The sequence below is a fragment of the Neolamprologus brichardi genome, chromosome 17 (genome assembly GCF_056152115.1).
Source record: "Neolamprologus brichardi isolate AB-2024 chromosome 17, ASM5615211v1, whole genome shotgun sequence".
NCBI classification, from domain to species: Eukaryota; Metazoa; Chordata; class Actinopteri; order Cichliformes; family Cichlidae; genus Neolamprologus; species Neolamprologus brichardi.
The window spans coordinates 14,921,048-14,944,004 of record NC_142120.1 but is presented as its reverse complement, the minus strand read 5'-3'; the positions used below and the strand labels follow the sequence as shown (position 1 = coordinate 14,944,004).

At 42.1% G+C, this 22,957-nt stretch overlaps 1 protein-coding gene across 9 annotated transcripts in view; it reads left to right on the top strand.

Moving 5' to 3' along the window:
* The window catches only part of magi2a (membrane associated guanylate kinase, WW and PDZ domain containing 2a), a 250,826-nt gene that overhangs the window by 207,528 nt on the left and 20,341 nt on the right, over positions 1–22,957 (top strand). For 6 of the 9 annotated variants that reach the window (XM_087830422.1, XM_087830421.1, XM_087830428.1 and 3 more), the window contains 6 exons: positions 2,270–2,950; positions 14,869–14,900; positions 17,853–18,060; positions 21,476–21,517; positions 21,609–21,724; positions 22,022–22,214. In XM_087830422.1, coding sequence (XP_087686548.1) covers positions 2,270–2,950; positions 14,869–14,900; positions 17,853–18,060; positions 21,476–21,517; positions 21,609–21,724; positions 22,022–22,214 — 1,272 coding nt within the window. The remainder of the gene's footprint in view (positions 1–2,269; positions 2,951–14,868; positions 14,901–17,852; positions 18,061–21,475; positions 21,518–21,608; positions 21,725–22,021; positions 22,215–22,957) is intronic. The other 3 variants (XM_087830423.1, XM_087830429.1, XM_087830424.1) reach the window with 2 other exon arrangements.

Here is a 22,957-nt window from a genome sequence, read left to right as displayed (position 1 = left end):
GGGAACATTTAATTGTTGGCTTGGTTTTTATCTACAGTGCAGTACACTGCAGCAAGCAAATAAAACCACTTGGGACCATAAAAGGCAAACATTTTAGCCACTTGTCATATGCACTATTTTATACTTAAAAGGCAGCTGAGACATTATCGGTGGTAATGTTTATCTGTAGAAATGGTTTATAGCTGCAAGCCATCTGAGGAGAGACAGCGCAGATGTAGCGTACAGCTGAGAATGTGAATAGCTGTAGAGAGATGAAGTCTTGATATTAAATCCAGGCCAGCTGCTCTTCCGCATATTTGATATTCTACATAATAATGATTTCTGGAGTGACACCGTGGTAGGGTCTGTGTAGAGCGTGCCTGCTTGATTCCAAACTTCCTCTCACAGTAAAGGATATCAGGTAATGCTGAACTGGCTCTAGGAGTAAATTGTCTGGTTACCTGTCCATCCAGGGTGTAGCCTTCCTTTCTCTTTTTTACAGCTGGGATAGGCTCAAGCCCTTCCGTGATGATTGCTTTTCCCATATGTATATTGTTAGCCCACAATATTTCACTATTGTAGCTGTCATTTTTCCTGCTTACCCCTTTTTTGTATCATGTTATAGTGATTTTCTCCACTATGGTAAGCTGTTTCTGTTCTGTTAAATCACCACTGCCTTTATAGAAGTGTGACAGATTGTTAGCATTGTTAGGGCAGTCTATAGTCCCTGTACATTGGCTACAATCAGCTGAATTCAGTACCAGCCAGGGTCCATCAGCTGATGGGTCTGCTGATACTCTTCTGCACATGACATTGATAAATCTAATTTAAGCTGCTTATGCTGCCATTGAACGAGAGGAAGCAGTGATTGGAGACTGTGGCGTGATGAAAGTTATTATGATCGTATGCAATGAACTTGCAGTCTTGTTGCCTTTGGTTGCTTTAAAGATGGGGACCAGTTCTACAACCACTCACACTCAGCTGTCATCCTCATGGCAACTTTGGTGCATGGAGGTGGTGATAAAATGAAAATAAGATACGAGTCTCTGTGTTATCGGTTTGTGATTGAATGGGTTCAAATTGGCAATTACATGCAATTTGTTTGCAATAATACAGTGAGTAACTGTGATAAATGGGCAAATATCACAAATCTGTTGCCATCTACATCTACAGAGGTTAACCAGAAAATGACATTAACTAATTACATTCAAAGTCCCCACAAAGCCTGATTTGAAACAGAAGTTACTCCGCGAAGGGTGATGTAGTTGTTGCAGGACTGCGAATTACATGCAAAATGACACAGGTGCTTAGCAACAATGCTTTTACAGAAATATCACCAGAATGCAAACAGTTGGCAGCCAGTCGAGTCCCCTGTACCAAAGAGACACATGAACTGGGCTCATTGATCTACACTCGGATTGATTTAAACATTGTTGACGACGCATCTGCATTTATAAATTAGACACTTGTTATTTGCAAACTTTTGCCAGTGTTTCTGAGAGTGGTTGCTGTCAGTCTGAGTTGGAGTGCAATTGTATGGAAATAGGTTACCTTAAATTGCCATCACATTGCAACTGAAGGCAGTTGCCCAGCTGTTTGCCACAAGTGCTTGCCAAATGTGAAAAAATTCAGTGCAATCAGCAGGCAGCCACCAATTTATCCTATTTGCAAAGAGATTACAACCTTTCTTTACTCTGGTGTGACTGAGCCATTAGCCCATATACAGTTGCTGGTACCCCTGCAAACTACCTCCACCCCAACACCTGCTTTTTCCTGCTGTTTCTGTTGTGTCATAATCAGTACGTCTGTTCTGTGCTGGGGGTCTTTTATTGCTCTGCAGTGAGACAACTAGGACCCAGAACACTGCTGTCGAATTTCTGCAGACTGAATAAGTCTTCTTTTAAATGAAGTGGTTTTAACTGAAATTCCATTGACCAAGGTTATGATGAAGAGCTTAAATTAGAATTTTAATATTTAATATTTTTTCTTTGTGATTTCTTTTTCTTTCTTTTTTTAAAGAAAAGCACTTAATACTTTGAAGTCACTCTTTAACTTTGCCCAATTAGATTTATGGCAATTTGGTTCAGTTCAGGGTCCTTTTGTTTTAATTGTAATTTTATGTGCCATTAAAGTACAATATAAAATTAAAAAGAGCCTGAACGTGGCTTCTGTTTATTACAATTCTTGAGATTAATCGCCTTTAACCACCCACGTCTGTGCCCATTATTTCTAATGTTCCAGCTCCATTATGCCTAACCACTATATTTTTGTCCATGCTTTTTCTCTGCAGGTGATGTTATTGTCTACATCAACGATGTGTGCGTCCTGGGTACCACCCATGCTGATGTGGTGAAACTCTTCCAGTCTGTACCTATTGGCCAAAGCGTGACCCTCGTATTATGTCGCGGTTATCCTTTGCCGTATGAGCCAGAGGAAGCTGCCAACACCAACAACAACACCACCACCATCATCTCCCCACTGGGCATCATGGAGCAGCGGCCCATTATGGTGAACGGCAGGACGGGCTACGATAACTACCTAGATTATCTCACCCGCACGGCACGCTTTGTTACAGACCCCAGTCAAGACCCGGTCAGCGCCCAGCAGCAGCTGCTCACCGGTCACCCAGCGGACACCCACTTAGATGGCTCGCTTCCTCCCACCACGGGTACTACGCCACCAGACAGCGTCTCTATGGCATCATCGGGCGCGACCCAGGGGGAGCTACTAACCCTGACCATGGTGAAGGGCGTGGATGGGTTTGGCTTCACGATTGCGGACAGCGCCACAGGTCAGCGTGTTAAACAAGTCCTGGAGCCTCAGGGCTGCCCGGGCCTGTGCGAGGGCGACTTGATTGTGGAGATTAACAAGCAGCCCGTGCAGGGATTCGGTCACACACAGGTGGTGGAGCTGCTCAAGGAGTGCCCTGTGGGAGCTGAGACCTGCCTCTTGGTTCAGAGAGGTGGAACAGGTGAGAAGGTGTTAAAGGTGGTGTTGCTGGCTTTGGAGAAGAGCTTGAATCTCTGTCCTTCTTCCTGTCTGCTTGTTCATTTCTGTCGTCTTTTGCTGGTGTGTCTGCATGTGCGGTTTAGCCCAGTGACAGCAGAAATCTGTGCTACAGTCAGTGCACAGCAATGACTTACTGATCTTCAGCTGCTCTCAGATGTCCTGCTAAGTCCGCTTTAGTGTTAGCTGTTCCTTGCTCCTCATTGACAGCAGTTTCCACTCCAGCTATACCTAGGGGTCCCCTAGTATAGTCTGATTGCGTCTGAAAGCGTAAGCTTTATCTGTGTTATTTTCAAGCCCACTTTCTGATTTTCTTTCTTATCTTTTTTTTTTTTCATTTTCACATGTATAGTGAATTTTACCTTTTCTACAAGATCCAAATAAAAGCCCGCAAATCAAAGCATGTCAAAACTGGAACAGTTTTTCCTTGAAACACTGGTAAATGGCTCTGAAGTGCTTTCAACCCTGTGTTTTTCAGAATGGGAGGCCCTCTCACTCTCTCTGACAATCATAATTATGCACTGCACTTTGTCATGAGTCACACACAGGGCTGTTATTTGCCGAATCTACGTGTAGCTGAGTGTGTGTGTGGACTGATGGAGGACATTGAGTGTTAAGTGTGTACAAACGTCCGTATTCTTCTAGAAGGCCACAAACCTTTATATTGCTGTCTTTTAATGGCAATGTCTATGAGAGAGTTGCTGTCTTGTCTTTGGGAAATATACATATGACTCAAATGACAGAGCATAAGTTGTGTGTAAGCTTCCTGTGATCTGCCTACAAACTGAGATTGCCTTCTTATTGAATTGTGGCGGCGGTGCATCTGTCAGCGATGACTCAGCCGAAGCACCGACGTTGAAGATTAAAACGTTAGAGAGTTTAATTAAATCTAGAAACAGCAACAGTGGCTCTTCATCAACCAAGCAGATAGGATCTGTCTCTGGAACCTTATTGTTAAATGTTGTTAAATGACTCCTCTCTTTGCGTTTACCTGTCCTTGATTTATCTTGGCATCCTCTAAGTGATGATGCATGAACTTTAGCACGCTCTCATTTGCAGAGCGAGCTGGAATCTGAGCCAACTCGTTTGGAAAACTGACACTGCTGTTTCTTTTTGTGTGCAACCAATTTGTAGTTCCGTGTTTTGCCTCTTTGTGTAGTGTAATGTCGCATACCAATCATAATGCCAACCGCCTGGGTGCCACAGACACCACTGAGACTCACGCGCAAAGGTCAGTAGCGGCCACTGAATAGATTTATTCCCATTCATTTCTTTATTAGGCTGCCCATGTCTCTGCCAGTGAGCAGGGAGCCAGCAAACGGGGAAGGGGGGGGGGGGGGGGGGGGGGAGATAGAGGGATGACATGAGGTATTATCATGGGAAGATAATGTTTTGGGTTTTTTGGGGGGAAGGGGTTTGTAATCCAAAAAATCTACAAAAAACAGCATCACAAAAAAATCTGAAATCTGGTTGTGTTATGTTAGCGCCAGTAAACTGCAATACATCAGGGCGTAGTGTCGCATCTGATGGCGTTGATTGCCTGTGACATGACAAGTTGCAAATGCGAAAGGTGGAACAAATGTCAGGGCCCCCCAGCTTGCCGTTACTGCAGCACAACTACATACGGCACAAATTTGTGTCAAAGTGAGCAAAGTTAAGAAAATGTACCAGTGGGGTGGAGTTTTTAGACATCGTGCATCTCCTGAGAGTATTTTTGGGATTTAAGCTGGGAAAACTCTGCCAGACTTTAAGCTTGTTAAGATCAAAGACTACACACTCTTCTGAGAGTGATCACAATAAACTATTTTCAGTTTTGTTAGAAGTCTTTGTTGATAGAAATTAACATGAGAAATGGGGTTAAAGTAGAAACCTATAGATGGTGAAAAATTGGAAAATGCTTAAACCTTTGACCCCCACCCCCCCACCCACCTATAAAGAGTGGGCAGTGGCTCTGTTGTGCTCCAGGGGGCATTTTGCTGGATAGTTGGCCACTGCACATTAAAACAGTTGTTCTGGGTGATCATCCCATCTTCAGGGATTACAAGGGGATAATTTCTTTTGTGTCCCTCCAAAGGTTCTATGGTGAACATACCTGTGGTTGAAATGGGACTTTAACATGGGCCTTCATTTCTCTTTCGACTGAATAAAGTCTGAATAAAGAAGTTGAATTTTTTTTCCCATCAAATCCCATATTTAAGGATATAGGAGCTGCGTAGGTGTTGAGGGAAAGAGACAGGATTGTGAGATCAAACGCAGAGCAAGACAGGGCTGCAGCTTCTCCTTCCATGCTTAAATCATTACCATTTCTGACTACGATGTCTGCTCCTCTGGGGTTGTGAAAGGAATACTTTGCTTATCAAGCCTGTTCACAGTGTTACATGTTTGTTCCTGTTAAGGAAAAAGATGCACTGAACTGCAGAGTAGCAACTGACTACAATGTTGCCAATTTCTGCAAATAAGTAATTGTGATTTTTATTCTTCTCATCCGTAAACTCTCTCCACACTCTTTCACGTGATTCTTGGGTAGGTGGTAAAAAAGGTTTGTTATGTTTGGGACACGAAACAAGCAATAGCGTATAATATGAAACAATAGGTGTTTTCATTTTGTCATCCAATATATTTCATCATATCGCACAGCTCCATTTTTTGACACACAATTTTCACTGACAGAAACAAGATTTGATCAAGAATTACCAAAGTTTCTGTCCATAAAACTGAAATAATCCATGTGCACCACACCACAGTGTAGTCCACAGTGTTCAGTGTGAAGGTGGCACATCAGGTGAGGAGTGCTATCAGGAGCATGATCAACAATGTTTATATTAGGCTTCAGTCACACAAGCCTGTAGATCATTGGGCGATGCCAACACTCCCCAACTACTACTAGGTGGATGTGAAACTGAGCATTATGATGTAAAGCAGAAATGGAGATTTACCTTCAAGGTAAAAGTTGCGCATTCTGAAACATGTTGGATTTAGCTGCAAAAAACAACTTTTACTTTGAAGGCAAAGCCTCTGTTTCCTGTTTCCGTCAGGCCTGGGTGACTGCGATCTTACTTCTCACATAAGGGAACAGCAAAATTGTATATCTCGGTTAAAAGGTTTTATCTTTTATGGAAAGATTAGATAACACCGATCTTAACTAACAAATACAATATTTAACAACAAGTTGGATGGCTTTCAATTTTTAGTTTTGTTAGCATTTTTAGATGGAACTACCACTTTGTTTCAGGGCAGTGAACAATTGCTTTGACTGCTCTGGCCTTAAAATAAATAAATGTTATTTTTAAAAAAACGGGGCAAAATGTGCATCAAAGGTTTAATTGCACATTCATTTGGAGAAGAACAAGCTAGATAAGCTGCACGAATACGAGCTGAAATTGACTCCACCCAAGCACAAAAAAATAATCTGTTCATCCAGTGCTTGAATTCACACACAGCGACACAGAGAGACGAGTGGGGTCTCTGGTGAATTTTGATAAGAGATCAAATAATTTCTAATGATGTTAATGTTTACCCATCTTTCTACATTTGCTGAAAGCCAATTGTGAGTTGATAAAAAATTTTAAAAATCCTACACGTGGGAGGTAAAAAAAAAAAAAAAAAAGATAAATGCCAAAAGGTGCACACACAGTCAACCATCTGAAACGCATTAGGCTACATTTGTTCACCATAAAAAAAGATCTCTTTAATTTTACAGTGAGAGGCTAACATTAGCCCTTCAGTTATTTAAACGAGACAACGATAGCACTAGAAATGATGGTAGAGTGTGCAAATGTTTTGGCCCTTTATAAAAATGTATGCCAGCTTCACATCAAAGCTACAGCAGAAAACCGATTCTATCCACTTCTATTGAATCAATTGTTTCATGTTGGTCTTATGTTTTTTAAAAAATCAGCTTCATTGCAGTTGTGTGCAAAACAAAATCATTTTCTAGGTACACGATTGAATATGCGTGATATTAAAGCAGAATTTATTCAAACACGCTCGTGCAGTCACTGGGTAATCACTCCATCCCATTAAAAGCCAAATAGGAGCGCTTGATTTGTTTAAGAGGCAACCGAGGTCAGTGACTCTACTCCTCCCACAGACAGGAAAGGGATCCAAAGCACAATATAGAGTTCAGTGGTCTAATTTTGATGGCAATAAGGCTACCATCGCATTTTCTACTTGATATAATCTCAGCATTTCGCCCTTCATGCACAATACCCCTGGCTCCCTCCCTGTGCCGATAGGAATGGATATTGATCCCTGGCGGGCACCGCCTCGGCTTTGGAACCGGTGGGGACAGAGCTGCAAGTGTGAACATGGCAGACAGACTGTGGCTTACTGGCAGAGAGCCGAACTCATCGCTCTCTTGCTCTTTCCTCCCCTTCTCTTTCTCTCTTTTGTTTCCAACTATTCCATCTTGAACACACACAGCCAATGAATCACTGTCTAGTTACACACTGATTCCCTGGGAGGCTAGCGGAGGCTCACTGAATCAAACCCTTCTTCTTTTCTTCTTTTCCTTTTCTAGAGAGCAGACCTTCACCTGAGGTCCGCACGGTTTCTAAAGCAGCTGGTGGTCACATGAGGCGAAATGTCAAACCAGGCATAATGTACAGTTTACTCATGGTACTACTAGCAAGGGGAGTTTATGTAAGTGTGCGGGGGCTTGCGTGCAAAATTTGCCTGGGGATCTGTGCGGACAAGATGAGGAAAGTGTGTGCCTGGCTGTTGTGTAGGTGTGCGCACAACCTGTGTGAATCAAACCATGTGGCTCGACGTTTGTGCGAGTGCGTGGGCGGGCAGCAGTGAGGAAGAATGTGGCATGTTAGTGGAAGCTAAATGGTCGAGTGTACATGTGAAAGAGATGATAGTCTCGGCAGCTAATTACAGCCCTGCATCTCCGCTGGTGTTGCAACGAGGACACAGACTGTTAATGGTCTAGATCGCCACTAATGAGCCTGTCTGGCATGCACACACATACACGTGCCACCCATACACACAGGCACAATAATTACTGGTGATGAGAGACAGAGTGGCCATTTGTTGGGCAAAAATGGCTCAGGAGTCAAACTGAAATTTAAGGGATGGATAAATATCATAACTATATTATGAGTGTTGGCTTTTTCAAGGTGATGAGGCTTAATTGACTGGAAGGTTTGATCATAAATGTCCTCATTTGGTCAACAGGCAGCGTGCTTCTATTGTCGGGATTTCAACAACGAGTTCTTTGGGAGTCATGGAAATAACGCTTCAGTTAAAAAAGAAGAAAAACCACAAAAAACAACAGATTTAACTGAACTCTAAAAGAAAATACTTTGTTATGATCGGTCGCTTTTATGACAAAACTTAAACAAACAAAAGTTAAACAGCCTGCCATGCTGCAGAAATTGATCATGGATCACACTTTAGGAACGCAGGCCTCCACAGATCCCAACCTGTTGGTGCACCTGGGAAAACAGCAGGAACAAGCTTAAATCACAGAGGGCCTACCCCACAGCCCAGAGGTAGTATCCAAGTATCATCTTAGAAATATAGGAGACCGCAGAGGTCCATGTCCCATTGGTCAGAGCTGTTTCAATGAAACAAAAGGGGTCTACTATAGTTCATTGTGTATGACCAACTTTAAACTTGAAGACAATAGTGGCAGGATGGATACAAAGGTATTTACTATCTTGCACTAGGAATCTAGCTAATCAGGTGGAGCCCAAGTTAAAGGGCAAAATACAAGAAATTGCATCCTAAATTGCCCAAGATGCAGCGATCGGAGTGTAAGTGTGCATCTTATAGTGTGAATAAAAATTTGTATTAATTCTTATCATGAATGGATGAACATGTATTTTAAAAAGTGGCCCGTTTGTAAATTTAAGCACCAGTCCACTCACCATTTACTATTTAAACTGTACTGACAGCAGATCCTATCATTTCTGACCCTCGTCATTTAAATACGCAGTGGCAAGATTGCAGGAATTGCCACCTTCTCTGTGAGTAAAACTACTCTATTTCTCTGTGCGACAATGACTTTCCAAAGCCGAGAAGTCGTGTGCACTTTGCATTACAGTAGTAAATGTTCGGTTCTGTGTCCATGACAACACCAAGCTGAGCAAGGCAAGGCTTGCTGAACAAAGAGCTGATCATGCTAACTCTCTTTGTTTTTAATTTTTCCTGTGAAGTCGCATTTTTCCTGTGCTCCTTCTTGTTTCTACTTCAGTGAGTTACTTTACTTCTTTCTAGTTTGTACATACAGCTATGGAACTGACACAAACAGGATGCACTGTCTGAGTGTGTGAGGGGAACCTGTAATTGAACCTTCCTCGCCTCACTAGCCATTCTTGATCTTTGATGCTGGACATTAGAAGTGTGTTGTCATAGTAACACCATCATAAAAAAGCCATAACAGTATTGTCGGATTGTGGTTGTGGGAGTTTGTGAAATATGTGGGTGTTATGAAAGCATAAAAGCTGTCAATCTCACTTCCAGTTGATTTTAAGTGTGTGTGTTTGTGCATATGTGTGTGTTCTTTGTCACAAGGTGGTAGATCTGTCTGCAGGATTAAAGAGTGGCCATTAAAAAATCCAAACATATGCACACATATACACACTATTTAAACTTAAGCTTGTGGTGCTCGTTCAGTCCTCCGCATCAGATTGCCATTTCAGTGAAAGTGATGAGCTGTGTGCCTGGCCCTGAACTGGCAAATATTTGGAGAACGTGTCAGAGACTGAAGCATGACAGTTGTTTGGTGACAGATATCAGTCAGTTCCTCTCATCTCTCTCTCTCCCACTTTCTGTTACTCTGCTGTGGGGCACAAAAAACAGCCAGCTCAATTAGAAAGTGTGGCCAGCCTCCAGTGGGCTAAAGAAGCGAGCCAAATTGCTATATGTTAAGAGGTAGATCATCATTTCAGCAGCATTATGACAGTTTTATTACGATGGATAATAGCTTGGCTAATGTTTACAGCTCGTCTTTTTGAGCACGTTGGGTCAGGGAAGACCTGCAACTCAAATCTCACAGGTGACGCTGCGAGTCTCACACCGGTCACAGTTTAATGAGCTGTAAGAGGTGATTTTATTGGCAACCACCCTGTTTTGTCTCCTTACACATCTGTGGATATCCTACAGCAATTCTTCTATTTTGAGACCTCTCCCCAGAAGTAAGGCTTCAATCGCACTGGCCAAGAGACCAGTTGGCAGCCTCTTGGCAAGCTCTGGGTCACTAGGGAAATATGTGCAATTCAGGACCGTTTGGCAAGTGGTAGCTGGAAGTTGTTGGCTGTTGCTGGCTGGGTAAAATAAGTTGGAAAGACAGTGCTTCACCAAAAAACCCCTTGTCCTTTCACTGGGTACCAGCAGATTTCATCAGTCACCCATAGTTAGTGTTAATAGCGACTGCCCAAAACCTTTAAAAACCATTCACCACTCAGTTGAAGAATACACATTTTTCCCTAGCGACCAGCAGTTGCCAGGGGATCACCGACCAGTCTCAAGGCTTGATTCATTCACGTTTTAGGAACAAATTTCATAACAACATCCAGCAACAACTCACCAACCAGTTGGGGAATGTGCATTGCAATCAGTGGTTGCCAGATAGCTGGTCTCTAGGCTTGTATAGCTAAGGCTGAATGAACTGAGAAACCGAAGACCCATCACATTCATAAAAATTAAACAAATATTTACCAAGCCAAAATCAAGGAAGAAATAGGGTTGTTTTCTGTCAGTTTTTTTATTTAATTAGACTACTTTTGGTAACCAAAGGAGCCCCCTGATGGTCACTACGTATAATGCAGGTTTTAGGCACTTAAGAACCCTCAATACAGAACTTTAAATACAGTCTATGTTCTGAACAAACAGTAACACAACTGCTGATATTTTTTGCTGTTTTTTTTTTTAATGACATTCACCCATTTTTTTCCCCATTGGAAGCTAATTTTGACAGCAGCAGGTTTTAATGAGCCAACATGTAAGATTTAATTTGGCGCTTTTGAGAACCAGTGCTTTCTGTGAAGTCCCTGCCAACTCCAGCATCTCTGGAAACATTTCCAGTTCCAAACTCTTTAATTAGAGTTTTGCCCAGAAACCAGAAATTGAAGATGAGGCACAACTTCAACCAAATGCCCTTCACTATTACCTGAAGCTGTGCCATGGCTGGAGTGGAGTCAGACGCAGTCATTACCTGTGCACTTTTACTGATGTGTATTGCTGTTATTATACTTATATTGGAAAAGGCTGATGCATACAGTAGGACAGGACACCAGTTAGCTCAGAACTTAAGTGCAAGTTGGACGCTGCAGGGTTCATGTAGCTCTCTGCAGCTGAGCTGACAGATCTGATTAGCATTTGGGCTAAGAGCTTTCAGCACCACGGACAGCTCCTTTTGCCCTCCCTCTCTCTCTCTCAGTGTTCTCTCTCAGTCGCTCACCCCTTCTCAACTTCTAGCCATGGGGCACTTTGACACCTACGTCTGCATAAATGTCTGGTATGCCTGAGCTAACAGTGTCTTTAACCCGTGGATCACCTCCGTCAGTGATGCCAGGTAGTGCACCCTTTTTCTGTCAGTCTGGCTTATCTCAGGTTCTTTTACCCATGTGGAGGACTGCTCTGTTGTTGCCTCTTTTGCTCACTGTACCCTCCACAAAGACTCAAATCTAGGTATTCTGGAAAGCTGTTCATTGATTCACCTTCTTTGGGAATAAAAGCAAAAATCCTTCTCTGCCACTCAAGTTATAACACTTCAAAAGTCTTTCTTGTTTTGCGCTGATAAAAATGCTCCCATGTGCATTGAAAGTGAAATTGTTATTGAGTTTTAGATAAGCTCCTGTAACTGTTTTGTTTCTAAAAATGTTATTTGGCTTGTTTTGACAGAGAAGAGCCGGCGTTCTGAAAAACATTGCTGGAGTTCTCTTTGTAGCTTTTGTTAATTTCCATGTTGTCACCATTCCACTAGTGGCTCAGTGAGACGAATGTTTTTACAGTGCGATTGGAGTCTGGCCAGGCCAAGACTGGGAAGGCTGGCGCATAATTCGAGCAGTCACCCTTTAATTTGATCCCTCAATTTGCATGTGCTTGAAGCTTCCCAGAGGGAAGACTGTGGCAGCACTTGAAAGACAAGACAAAGAAGAAGTGAATAAAGAAGATGGAGAATGCACCTTTTCTTAATATGCTCCTGTGAATTGGACTAAAGAAAAGTGCTTCATTACTCTGTGTCTGCATGTATATGAATGCATATATACAAGTGTTTGATGCTTGCTGCATGTCTTGTACTTTTTTACTGATGATTTTCTTTCATCGCTCAACTCGGAATTCTGGTTCTTGTGCTTGGGCAACGTTGTAAGCAGCTGAAATGTGTGGAATAACATTTTAAAGGTCAAAGCAAGATGAATTGGGAAGTGAAAGGAGAAAGTATGTTCTTAACTTGCTGCACTGCATTGCAAACTAAAACCACTTTATGGTCACCCTGAACTTACTTAAGTGAAAGTCAGAGTTTTATTGCTGTAGGCACTGACAGATCAGTGATATATTCACAAACGTCTCTTTGCCTAGCGTAGTTGCCGTCCTGCTGAGTGCTGATATTGAATGCTTTAATGAAATGTTTGCTGAAGATTGATCAGAGGTATTGAGTGAGGTCAGCCTTTCCTCATTTCAAGTGAAAACCGAAACAATGGATTCATGTTGAGTGTTCAGTTCTTTTATACTACCTCTGGATCCCCTAGTTATCTTTAGATGAACAGATTTAGACCGAGGTTAAATTTTTTTCATACCTTCCTGGTGTGAAACGTCACCTGGGGATAGGATATGTGATGGTTTTTATGTTTCCAAAAAGGTAAATCATTGTAGCTGGGTGGTTATGTAGTTAGACAAATTAGCAACTAGTTGCCTTTAGACATTTTAGAATTGTTAATTTATTAAGTTGAAAACAATTCATATTATTAAATGTACACCACCGTTTAAATGTTTGGTTACACAGTAGCCCAGTAGCTCACACTCACCAGTTACTTCATTGGCTACACCTTGCTAGTATTGGGTTGGGCCAACTTTTCCCTTCAGAACTGCCAGAATTATTCGTGGCATCGATTCATCAAAATGCTGGAAACATTTTTGCTTCATACTGACATGACAGCATCGCACAGCTGCTGCAGATTTGTCAGATGCACATCCACGCTCTATAGGATTTAGATCCGATTACTGTGGAGACCATTTGAGTACAGCTCAAGAAACAGTTTGAGATGATTTCAGCTTTGTGACACGGCATTTTAACCTGTTGGAAGCATCCATCAGAAGACTGGTACACTGCGGTTATAAAGGGAGGGACATGGTCAGAAACAGTACTGGGATCGGCTGTGATGTGCTCAAAGGGTACCAAGAAAATATCCCCTATACCATTACACCACTAGCAGCAGCTTGAATGGTTAACACAAGGCAGGATGGATGCATGTTTTTGTGTTGTTTGTAATGAGCCCGTGTGAATTGGAGCCTAAGTTTCCTGTTCTTAGCTGTGGTCTTCTGCTGCTGTAGCGTCTCTGCTTTAAGATTTGCATTCAAAGATCCTCTTCTGCATACCTTGGTTGCAACAAGTGTTTATTTGACAGCTCAAAGCAGTCTGCTCATTCTCCTCTGACCACTGAAGGCCATTTTCACTCAGAACTGGCGATCAGTGGATATTTGCTCTTTTTTTGGGGGATTTTCTGTAAACCCTGCAGATGCACATGTGGTAAAATAATCACATTGTCTGGCACCAATAGCTAACCCATATTTGAAGTCACTCAGATCACCTTTCTTCCCCATTCTGATGCTCAATCTGAGCTTAATCTGAATTAAAAGTTTTATTTAATCACAAAGGAATTGAATCTCCACTAAGACCCCCACCTTTATCTTGATTATTGTTGGATGACTTGCTGACAGCTGTCCATGTGACAGACATTGAAACACTGAAAGTCAGCGAGCTCACTGAAGACTCAGTTTGTAGGATTACATCTGTATCCATGACTTTTTCTCTTGAGGCTAAGTGTGCACATGTTCAAGTGTGTTGGCTGGCGCACATTTATCAGTGAGTCATTTTTTACCTGTCACAGCTGACTGAGCTCTGGAGCCTGTGTCACCAGTAGACTGCCCTCTAGTGGCATTTGATGTGCAGTACATGATGATATAGAACAGTTTGTCTCTGTCACATTAGTAAAACCAGAGTGTCTGTATTTGTGAGGATCGGGATTTGTAATACTACATTTTAATGTTTTTTATTCATGCAGCTGATTTGGATTTATGGCCTAAAATTTTCAGCAAGCATGCAGCTGATTTCTCTAATAATCGCACCTGCTCATAGATGAGCATTTAGCAGCTGAGGAGATTTGAATTTCCTTTAGGAATACTTGTGTAATAATGTAATAATTTGTCAGTGTTGTGTTTACAGCTTGTTTCCGCTGCCCCAAGTGGCTATAAATATAATAACGCAGGTTTAAAATGCATCAGTATGAAGTTTGGCCTCGCTTTCTATTCAAAGAATGCAAACATTATTACCTGATATCCCCAAATCAGAATAAAAATCACGTTTTATCAGTAGCAAATACTCTGTATGTGCAGCAGTGAATTTTCTCAGGTCTTATTTTAATCTCACTTTACATTCACAGTTGGTTTCTGCCATCGCTTGCTTTGTGCTTTCATCATGTTTTAGATGTCCTTTTCTTCGTCCTTTCTACCACTTCCAAACACTGCTGTCATGTCCCATTATTGTCTTCATTTGGTTTCAATTTAATTCAGATGTTTTCTTCATTTTATTATCCTCTAAGATACACCCTGGAAACCCTGGCTTCATTGGGTAAAAATAAGCCTCACATCTCATGATCGGTTTTCATCTTTTTCCGTTTAAAACACAAGTTGTTTTTTGTTCTCTCAACATTACAGGTCACTATTCACCCTGGAAGACCCCTAAGCAGGTAACATGCAACATCCTCAGAAATCCAGACTATCCACATTTCTGCTTTTTTATTCTGTAGATTACCACCAGTGGCTGCAGTGTGCATACGTATGTGCTAACTGGAAAAACTCTAAATTTAGCAGTGACTTGTCTGCTCTTTTGTCCGTCGTACTAACCCCCGCTGATGACTCACTATATGTCCGTGTCCCGCTTTTGATATTCAGCCCTTCTTTATCGTTATGAGATGGCAGAAAGACCAAGTAGCCCACTCATAACATCACTAGACTTGTATCCTCCAAGTCAGGCGTGATTCATAGCCTGGCTGGGTGCCATCAGGGTAATTTACACTCAGGACATTAGGACTATTATGCTACAGCTCTAGTGCTGCTATCCATCTGTGTTCGGTGCTTTGGCATGAGCCAGATATGTTTCATCCCCTTTTTAATCTTCATTTCATAACATTTGTCCATTTGGCAAAATGTTTCAAAAGCTTTTCTGCACATCTATACCCTGCTTTTCTTACACGGTCATTTATCTTTCACCTTCTTTTTCTTTTTTTTTTCACCCAGTAAAGCAAAAACCCGTCATGTGGCATCTCTGCAAACTTGCCTTTAGCTCCAAGTCCTGCCTCCACTGCTGTTATAAATACACTACTACACTGTCATTTGCTGTCCCTACAGGCCTCTAACAACTCTGTCCACCAAACACCCTCTCAGATCAGATTCATTTTTGCTTTATCTGTGTCACCCTCATATTCCTTTCATGCCTTGGCATCTTCCCAGCACTGCTCTGACCAGTCCCTGACCCCAGCTAATGTTGTCCCCATTCCAGTTCCCAACTAACATCAGAGGAAACCTCAGTTGTGCAGCTTTTAAGATGCTTTGTCTGCTGAAATCCCCTAATTGTTCAGCGTTTCTCCTTCCATCTCAACACAATCATCGTCTTTCATCTCTCTCAGAATAATTGTAATCCTAAACTCTGAGCTTTTGTAGTGCAGCAGTCAGCATACACAACCTCTCTCTTGTCTTGTTTGTTCACCTTTTTGGATGCCCCACCTGCGCCTGCCCCTCTCTTTTAGCTGCTGAAGCCCCCGACACTAGACTTTAGTACTCGTATAATTAGGTGTAATTTGTTAAAGGAATACTTCTGCAGCAGACAATGAAATATGGAAGAATTTGGCTAATAAGGGAAGACAGGAAATCTCCTAATTGCCATATTGACCTACAGTCCTGGAAACACTCGCCCCACAACTCCCAAGAGTTTTATTTGCAAATGAGCTTATTAAGATTTGCCAATCAAACTCAGCTGATACTGTAGGTAACAGAGAACAGTGCTTAATGTGGCAACACATGCAGGTGTTTTTCATTCAGCAATGCTGTCAGCCTGCTGTGCGCTCTATTCATGTGATCAAGTAGATCATCGCCATAGTGTGCTTGCTTCAGTGTCTTAATCTCAAATAAGAAGAGACAGAGTGAAAGAGAGATCAGGATGCAGAAGTCTACTCCCCGCCTTAACAAGGTCCCCAGTCTCAGCAGCCTGCCCTATGCAGACGTGCTTCACATCAATAGCAGACGCGACTGAAAACTGCAAAGAGCGGAGCTGCTTTTCATTCCTAACCAGAGCTTCCATGAAGTTGATATTTATTCTCAGTACATCTGGAACCAGATGACCTGCATTTCTCAGTATTAAAGTGTGGCACTATGCAGCCAATCTCGCCGTCTCGCTTTCAAAAGGCCTGTTGTTCCCTCCAGATCTGTCGCTCACCCTTTTTTGACATGTCAACATGTCATCTTGGCTATCTGCTTAGTGTCATGCCATGACTCAGGCGGCCCCGCTTATCTGACACATCAAGGCTGACACTTTGACTGGTGATGTCAAAACTGCCTTTGTCACCTCCAAAGCTTGAAAGCACATTTTCAGATGTCTTTCTGGATGAAAGTTATCCGATTTCTGATTATATACCACACTCTACCTTACAGATAGAGAATAACTTTTGCTCTGGCCCTTAGAATCCACTATCATTTTTTTTAAATGTCCATCTAGATGTGTCAATCACATATGTCAGATGCTTTCCTCCCTGCACACATCCCCATAAACACTGTGATCTGAATGCCAAATAGAAACAGCTGGCAGTATTTTGCTTATTTCTACTACTAACCTCACTAACATGCTTGAATTGACAGTTGGCGAAACACTGCCCCCTAACAGGAAATATTGAACCACATCAATTAGGTGCAGCAGGCCTGTCAAGCTTTGTTCTTTCCCATATGTTAAAATATTTTAGCAAGGCTGCCTATTGTAGTCACATTTGGGGTATTTTCTTTAGTTGTGTCATAGTTATCTTAAAAATACAAGGCAAAGGCTGACTTTGCAAAATGCTGCATTCCTGATGGTTTCAATCAGAGATGTAAAATTATAATTCTTAATACACATCATCATTAAAATAGTTTGAAAAAACAGTAAACGGGGAATTCAAGTGAGTCTGTAACTGACACACTTTGGTGCTTTTTTTTTATGCCCAGGGCATCATCATCAGTTTCCTGAGTTGTCTTTTTGCCAAAGCTAAAAGCATCAAGTCTTTTCCATTATGTTTTTTCTTTCACCACATGTTTTAATCTTAAAATCAGAAGGAGACAGATGTTACGGTTACATAAAAACATGTAAATTGACAGGCACCTTTTTGTGAGTCGAAAGCATAATTTTTTTTTGTTAGAAATAAGTAGTTTTCCTTACTTTTCTCTGAAAATAGACATGCATTATTAAGTTGTAAAAATGTGCGAGCAGGCAAAGCTTGACGGGTGTAGCAGCCATAAATGGGCGCGGCAGGGTTTAGTGAACTGTCACAGCTCCTTAAACGAAACCGTGCCTAGGAGTTTACGGTTCTTACTGTGATTTAGAGGATGAAATCAAGCATCAGGAGTGGGAGAGCAGGAAGGGAAATACTGACCGCTCATGCCGCTGTGCTTTGCAGGTGCTGGAGCAGTGGGAGTCCCAGCAGGGCCAGAGCAGCCCTGCTCAGACCAGCCTGTCGGCTCCTGTTATCCCCCACAGCGCCCCCTTCCCAACACACCATCTTCACAGGGCCTCGGTCCCTGAGTCTGCCTCCGAGGCCTTGGCCCTGGCAAAGCCAGACCCATATGACCTTTATGAGAAGTCCAGGGCTATCTTTGAGAGTAGGCGTAAGTACCAGCGTTGATACTGCAGGTGAAGTGCTGTGAAAACACACTCCTCTCTAGAAATCAAGCAGGCCAGCTTCTACGAGGGAAGGCAGAGGAGTGAAGAGCGATCACTCTTTCTCTCAATCACAGAAGTGATTCATTGTCACTTTTGTTGCTCCACAGAAATCTGAAAATGTCTTCTAAAATTCGCTGACCTCTTTCTTCAGAGCTGAAGATCTGTGTCTGAACTTTCCACACAATAACCACGAGTATAAAATAAAAATCAGAAGCTGTGCAGATAGCTAGAAACACTGATCTTCTTCCAGCTCACATTGTAAACTGAGAAGTGTCCCTGAATAATCAGACAGGTGCTTCTGCACAGTTATATTTCCATCCTGTGACTTGTAAAATTATAAAATTCAACATATTATTGCAATTGTGCATACATCATTCTTTTGCTCAATTGAGCATTTTAATCAGTAGCAAGTAGGACATGCTTTTTATGCATGTTTGTATTTGCAGAATAAGGATTTTAGTAAGATCACAGATCTATGTTATCATAGCACACAGGTACTAGAATTAGTTTTTTATAATAATAATAATGATAATGCATTTTATTTGAGGGCGCCTTTCAGAAACCCAAGGTCACCTTTCAAAAAACACAATTAATAAAAGGAACAGTAGTCATAAAATACATAAAATAAGTTTGTTTTTTTAAGACCATTTTAAAATTTATGGTCTTAAATTCTGTAAATAGACATTTACACTAAGTATTATTGTGTTTCTTTCACATTATGCTCTTAATTTTGTCATTTAGATTCCTACTTGAAAGTAAAATGTGTTTCTGGGAAACACATAGTGAAATATGGATTATGTTGAGTTGGCTTTTCCACTCTCACAGTGGTGTGTAAGCCAGTTTCTTCACTGATTCTCTTTAGATGTTAACATCTGCCTTGCATATAACTGATAACAAGTCTCATGGATTCATGGCATGACAGTATCTTTCCTCTGGTTTATTGGAGGATATTGCTATAGTAAAGTTACAGTAAAGTTTTTATTGTTAAGGCTGCTGTATATGAGGTACCCACTATTCAAGAGGACACGGCTGTCAGAAAGTCTTCTCATCAAATCTTCCTGTTTCGCTCACTGTCGCTTCCTCCTCTTCTGTGGCGGATGCCGTGATCACTGCTGCCTTCCTCTCAGTAAAGGTCAGGGGTTGTGCCTGGTAATGCTCAGTAGGAAAAACACACCGACAGATTTTAGCAGTGCTCCATTTGACCGCCTCACTGGTGTAGGTAAAGCTGGGTGTGACCTTTTATTTAGCATCACAACCTCGGGCCAGCCCAGACTCCGTCAGCTCTGATTAAGTTCAGTCTTCTCTGACCCTTAATAAATTAATGCCAGCGATTACATAAACAGACTGAGGTATAGGATCATGTATTTCAAACTCTTTAGCATACATTCTCAGCTTTATGGGCCTGTATTAAAAATGGTCACAGTAGGTTTTGTGGATTATTCAGTGTGACAGGGAAAAGCAGGTGTTCCTGTTTTGTTGTGTTTTCTTAAATATAATTTGACAGTTTCATACGCATTAAAGTCAAAGACACTTCAAAGACAGACATGTGAGATCCTGAGTGAATAAATCCCAAGCAGGCTGCATTGCTAGAAACCACTCGAGATTTTGTGTGTGTGTGTTTGTATCTTTGAAGAAGATTGTTCGAAGATTGTTTAGACCAGTGCTCCCAACCTTTTTTCATCTGACTACATCTACTACTGCAGCCCTGTCAGACGGACTCTAAAAACCTGTTCACAACATTCTTGATCTTTGAATCTGTTAAACTGAGCTTATTTTAAACTGCATCTGAACACTTTTGGCATAATTTTCAATTGTAGATAGTTATCTGATCCAGATGTCCTTACCTGTTTGCGTGTTATTTTAGCCATACATCACTGCTGCCCAGTTTAACAGCTGGTGACCAATTTCACCACTTTCGAGTTTTGTGTGTACAGTTTCGACCTTTTCTTTATTTTTTCCGTTATATTGTTGGCTGCACATCCATGATGAGAATCTTCTGTTACACTATATCCTGAAGTTGCATGATTGTAGACTGTTGGAGAAATAGATCTGGTGACTGTGGGGTCCAATTGCTCAAGAAACCAATTTGAGATGATTTGAACTTGGAGGCATGCCTAGAAGCAGAAATCAGGAGATGGGCACATTATGGTCATAAAGGGATGAACATGGTCAGCAGCAGTACTCAGGTAGGCTGTCAGGTTTCACTGATAGTCAGTGGGTACAAAGGGACTGAAAAGGTACCAAGAAATTATCCTGCACATCATTACGCCACCAGCAGCAGCAGTCTGAGTTTTACGCTAAGTTTTGACCCCAACCTCTGAATGCTGCAGCAGAAATCAGGACTGATCAGACAAGGCAGCATTTTTCCAGTCTTCTATTGTCAAGTTTTGGTGAGCCCGTGTGAAATGTAGCCTCAGCGTCTGAAGCTACAAGTGGCACCAGGTACGGTCTTCTGCTGCTGTAACCCATCTCCTTAAAGGTTCACATGTTGTAGATTCTCCACGTCTACATGCCAACATGTATTGAGGTGCTGCCATGTGATTGGCTGATTAGATATTTGCAAAGTTATTCAAGTCCAGAGGAACAGGTGTACTTAATAAAGTGGCCAGTAAGTGCATTTCGATGTAAAGTTTTGTTAACAGCATTGTTTATTTGTTCATGCTATCTAGTCAGCGAGCCTGATTGACTTTTTTGGGTTTACTCCATTAATAAGCTAACAGTGAGCTAATATTATAAACTACCCCCAAAAATACTGATATACTTGAACCTATTTCCTGAATTTGATGTTTTTGAGTGTAGAAATTGACTTTGTAATTTTGACTGTTCTTAAAATATAAAGAAAAAATATAGACATACTGAAGAAATCCACCACTTCTCTATAAACAGAACTGTATATTTTGTGGTAATAGCTGCCTCGCTCTGCTCACCTGTAGTCCTGATTCTCTTTTTCTGATCATTCCTGTGGAGTCTCAGCAGAGCGCTCACTATGATTAAAACACTTACAACTGGAATCAATTTTTCATTCACAGCCACTTGTCTGTGGTTGAGTTCATTTCACTACTTTTGCACATCATGGCGTCGTGCAAAGCTCCTGATTGCAGATCAGTGCTTGCACCCCACCTCACACTGTAAATAAGGGATGGGTATATTACACGCTGTAAGCACTTCCCGACTTTTATGGATGATGCTGAAATTCTGCAGTGACATAATGCTGAGGCAGGGCCTTTCTGCCTTGTTTCTAGCCTTTATGGGAGCGTCTGTGTTTACTGGTGTACTCTTTGGATGTGTATGAGCATTTTTTTGTGCATTTTGCATTGTTTACAGGGACATCCTGTCCTTTGTCTTCATCTTTTAATCTAGATCCTGGGCAGCCAAGGACTGTTTTTCCTCTGGACTCTTCAGGTAAACACATACTCCTTACAGGGACACTGGAGCGCCGCACACTGTCAGGCCAGGATAGTAATTTAATTATTTTCCTCTTGTTTTGCCTCAGGAGGAGAGTACCAGGACATCGAGGTCCACCTGCGCCGACAGAAGTCCGGGTTCGGTTTCCGGGTGCTGGGCGGGGATGAGGCGGGGCAGCCTGTGAGTCCGGAGACGCGTGAGAAGGCTCGTATGGCAGTGGGCGTGGAACCCTGTCATTTTCTCCTCTCTTAACCCACTACACACACTGTGAACACCTAACCTGACCTTTGCCCCCTGAGAGAGTGCTGGCTGTGGCTGCTTTGGTGTTTATTGCTGTTTTTTACTGTAACACAACAATATTTTAGCCATGTAACTGAGTTTCTAATGTGTCAGTATAACAACCACTTAACACCCACTTGCATGTGACCCACACAGTCTACACTCCGGAGTCTCGGGGCTTATGAGTCCGAAATCTTTCTGACAGCCTGCGTTTAAAAACAGATTCTCATCGGGGCGATCATCGAGAAGAGTCCAGCGGATCTAGATGGGCGCCTGCGGCCCGGTGATGAGCTGCTGTTTGTTGACGGAATCCCAGTGGTGGGGAAGCCACACAGATATGTCATTGACCTGATGCACGGGGCAGCGCGTACCGGCCAGGTGAATCTGGTTATCAGGAGGAGGGTTCAGGTGGCAGGTGAGGAAACGGCAAAGTCATCAATCTGGGATTCCTTCTTTATAGATTTTTTTAATCCACTGTTTAACACAGCATAAATGTACTGCTCTGGATTATAAAAGTGTGCAGCGTGCCTCTCCTCTGTCTGTTCTCGTCCTCCTCTATTACCTCTCCTGGTCTCATTCATGTCCTGTAATGATTCAGGTTTAATCAGTCAGAAAACCGAACCACTAATCTCTGAGTAATTATGCTGAAGCCTCTCTGAAAAACACATTAGCACACCTTCGCTCTCACGCACACACATTTCTCGCTCCCTTTCCTTACTTGAGTTTCTTTACCGTGGAGACTGGGCTGGCGCTTCTTCCTCTGAACTACAGCCTGTCCTGTTCTCATTATTACGCCCTCCAACACACACATGCACATGTTCCTCTCACCAATCCAATTCTTCCCACTCTAGTCCGCCCTGTCTGTCAATTTCTTCTCCACCAAAGGCTACTGTCTGACTCATGCCTGGCCTCTTGTGTGGCCCTTACTTCCATCCTAATTGTCTGACTCCCACTGGCACTTTATGAAGTGTCAGACTCTCTCTGCTCCGAGCTCACACTTTAGCCCGCACCCAGTGACCCACATTTTGCACAAATCTTTGGCTTTTTTCACTATTTTCCTCCTCATGTCATAATAATTTGTGCACTCATTGGGTAAAGAAATACTAAATGTGGGCTCAAACCTTTTAATGATAACAAAGCTTGTCATAGCTTCACATT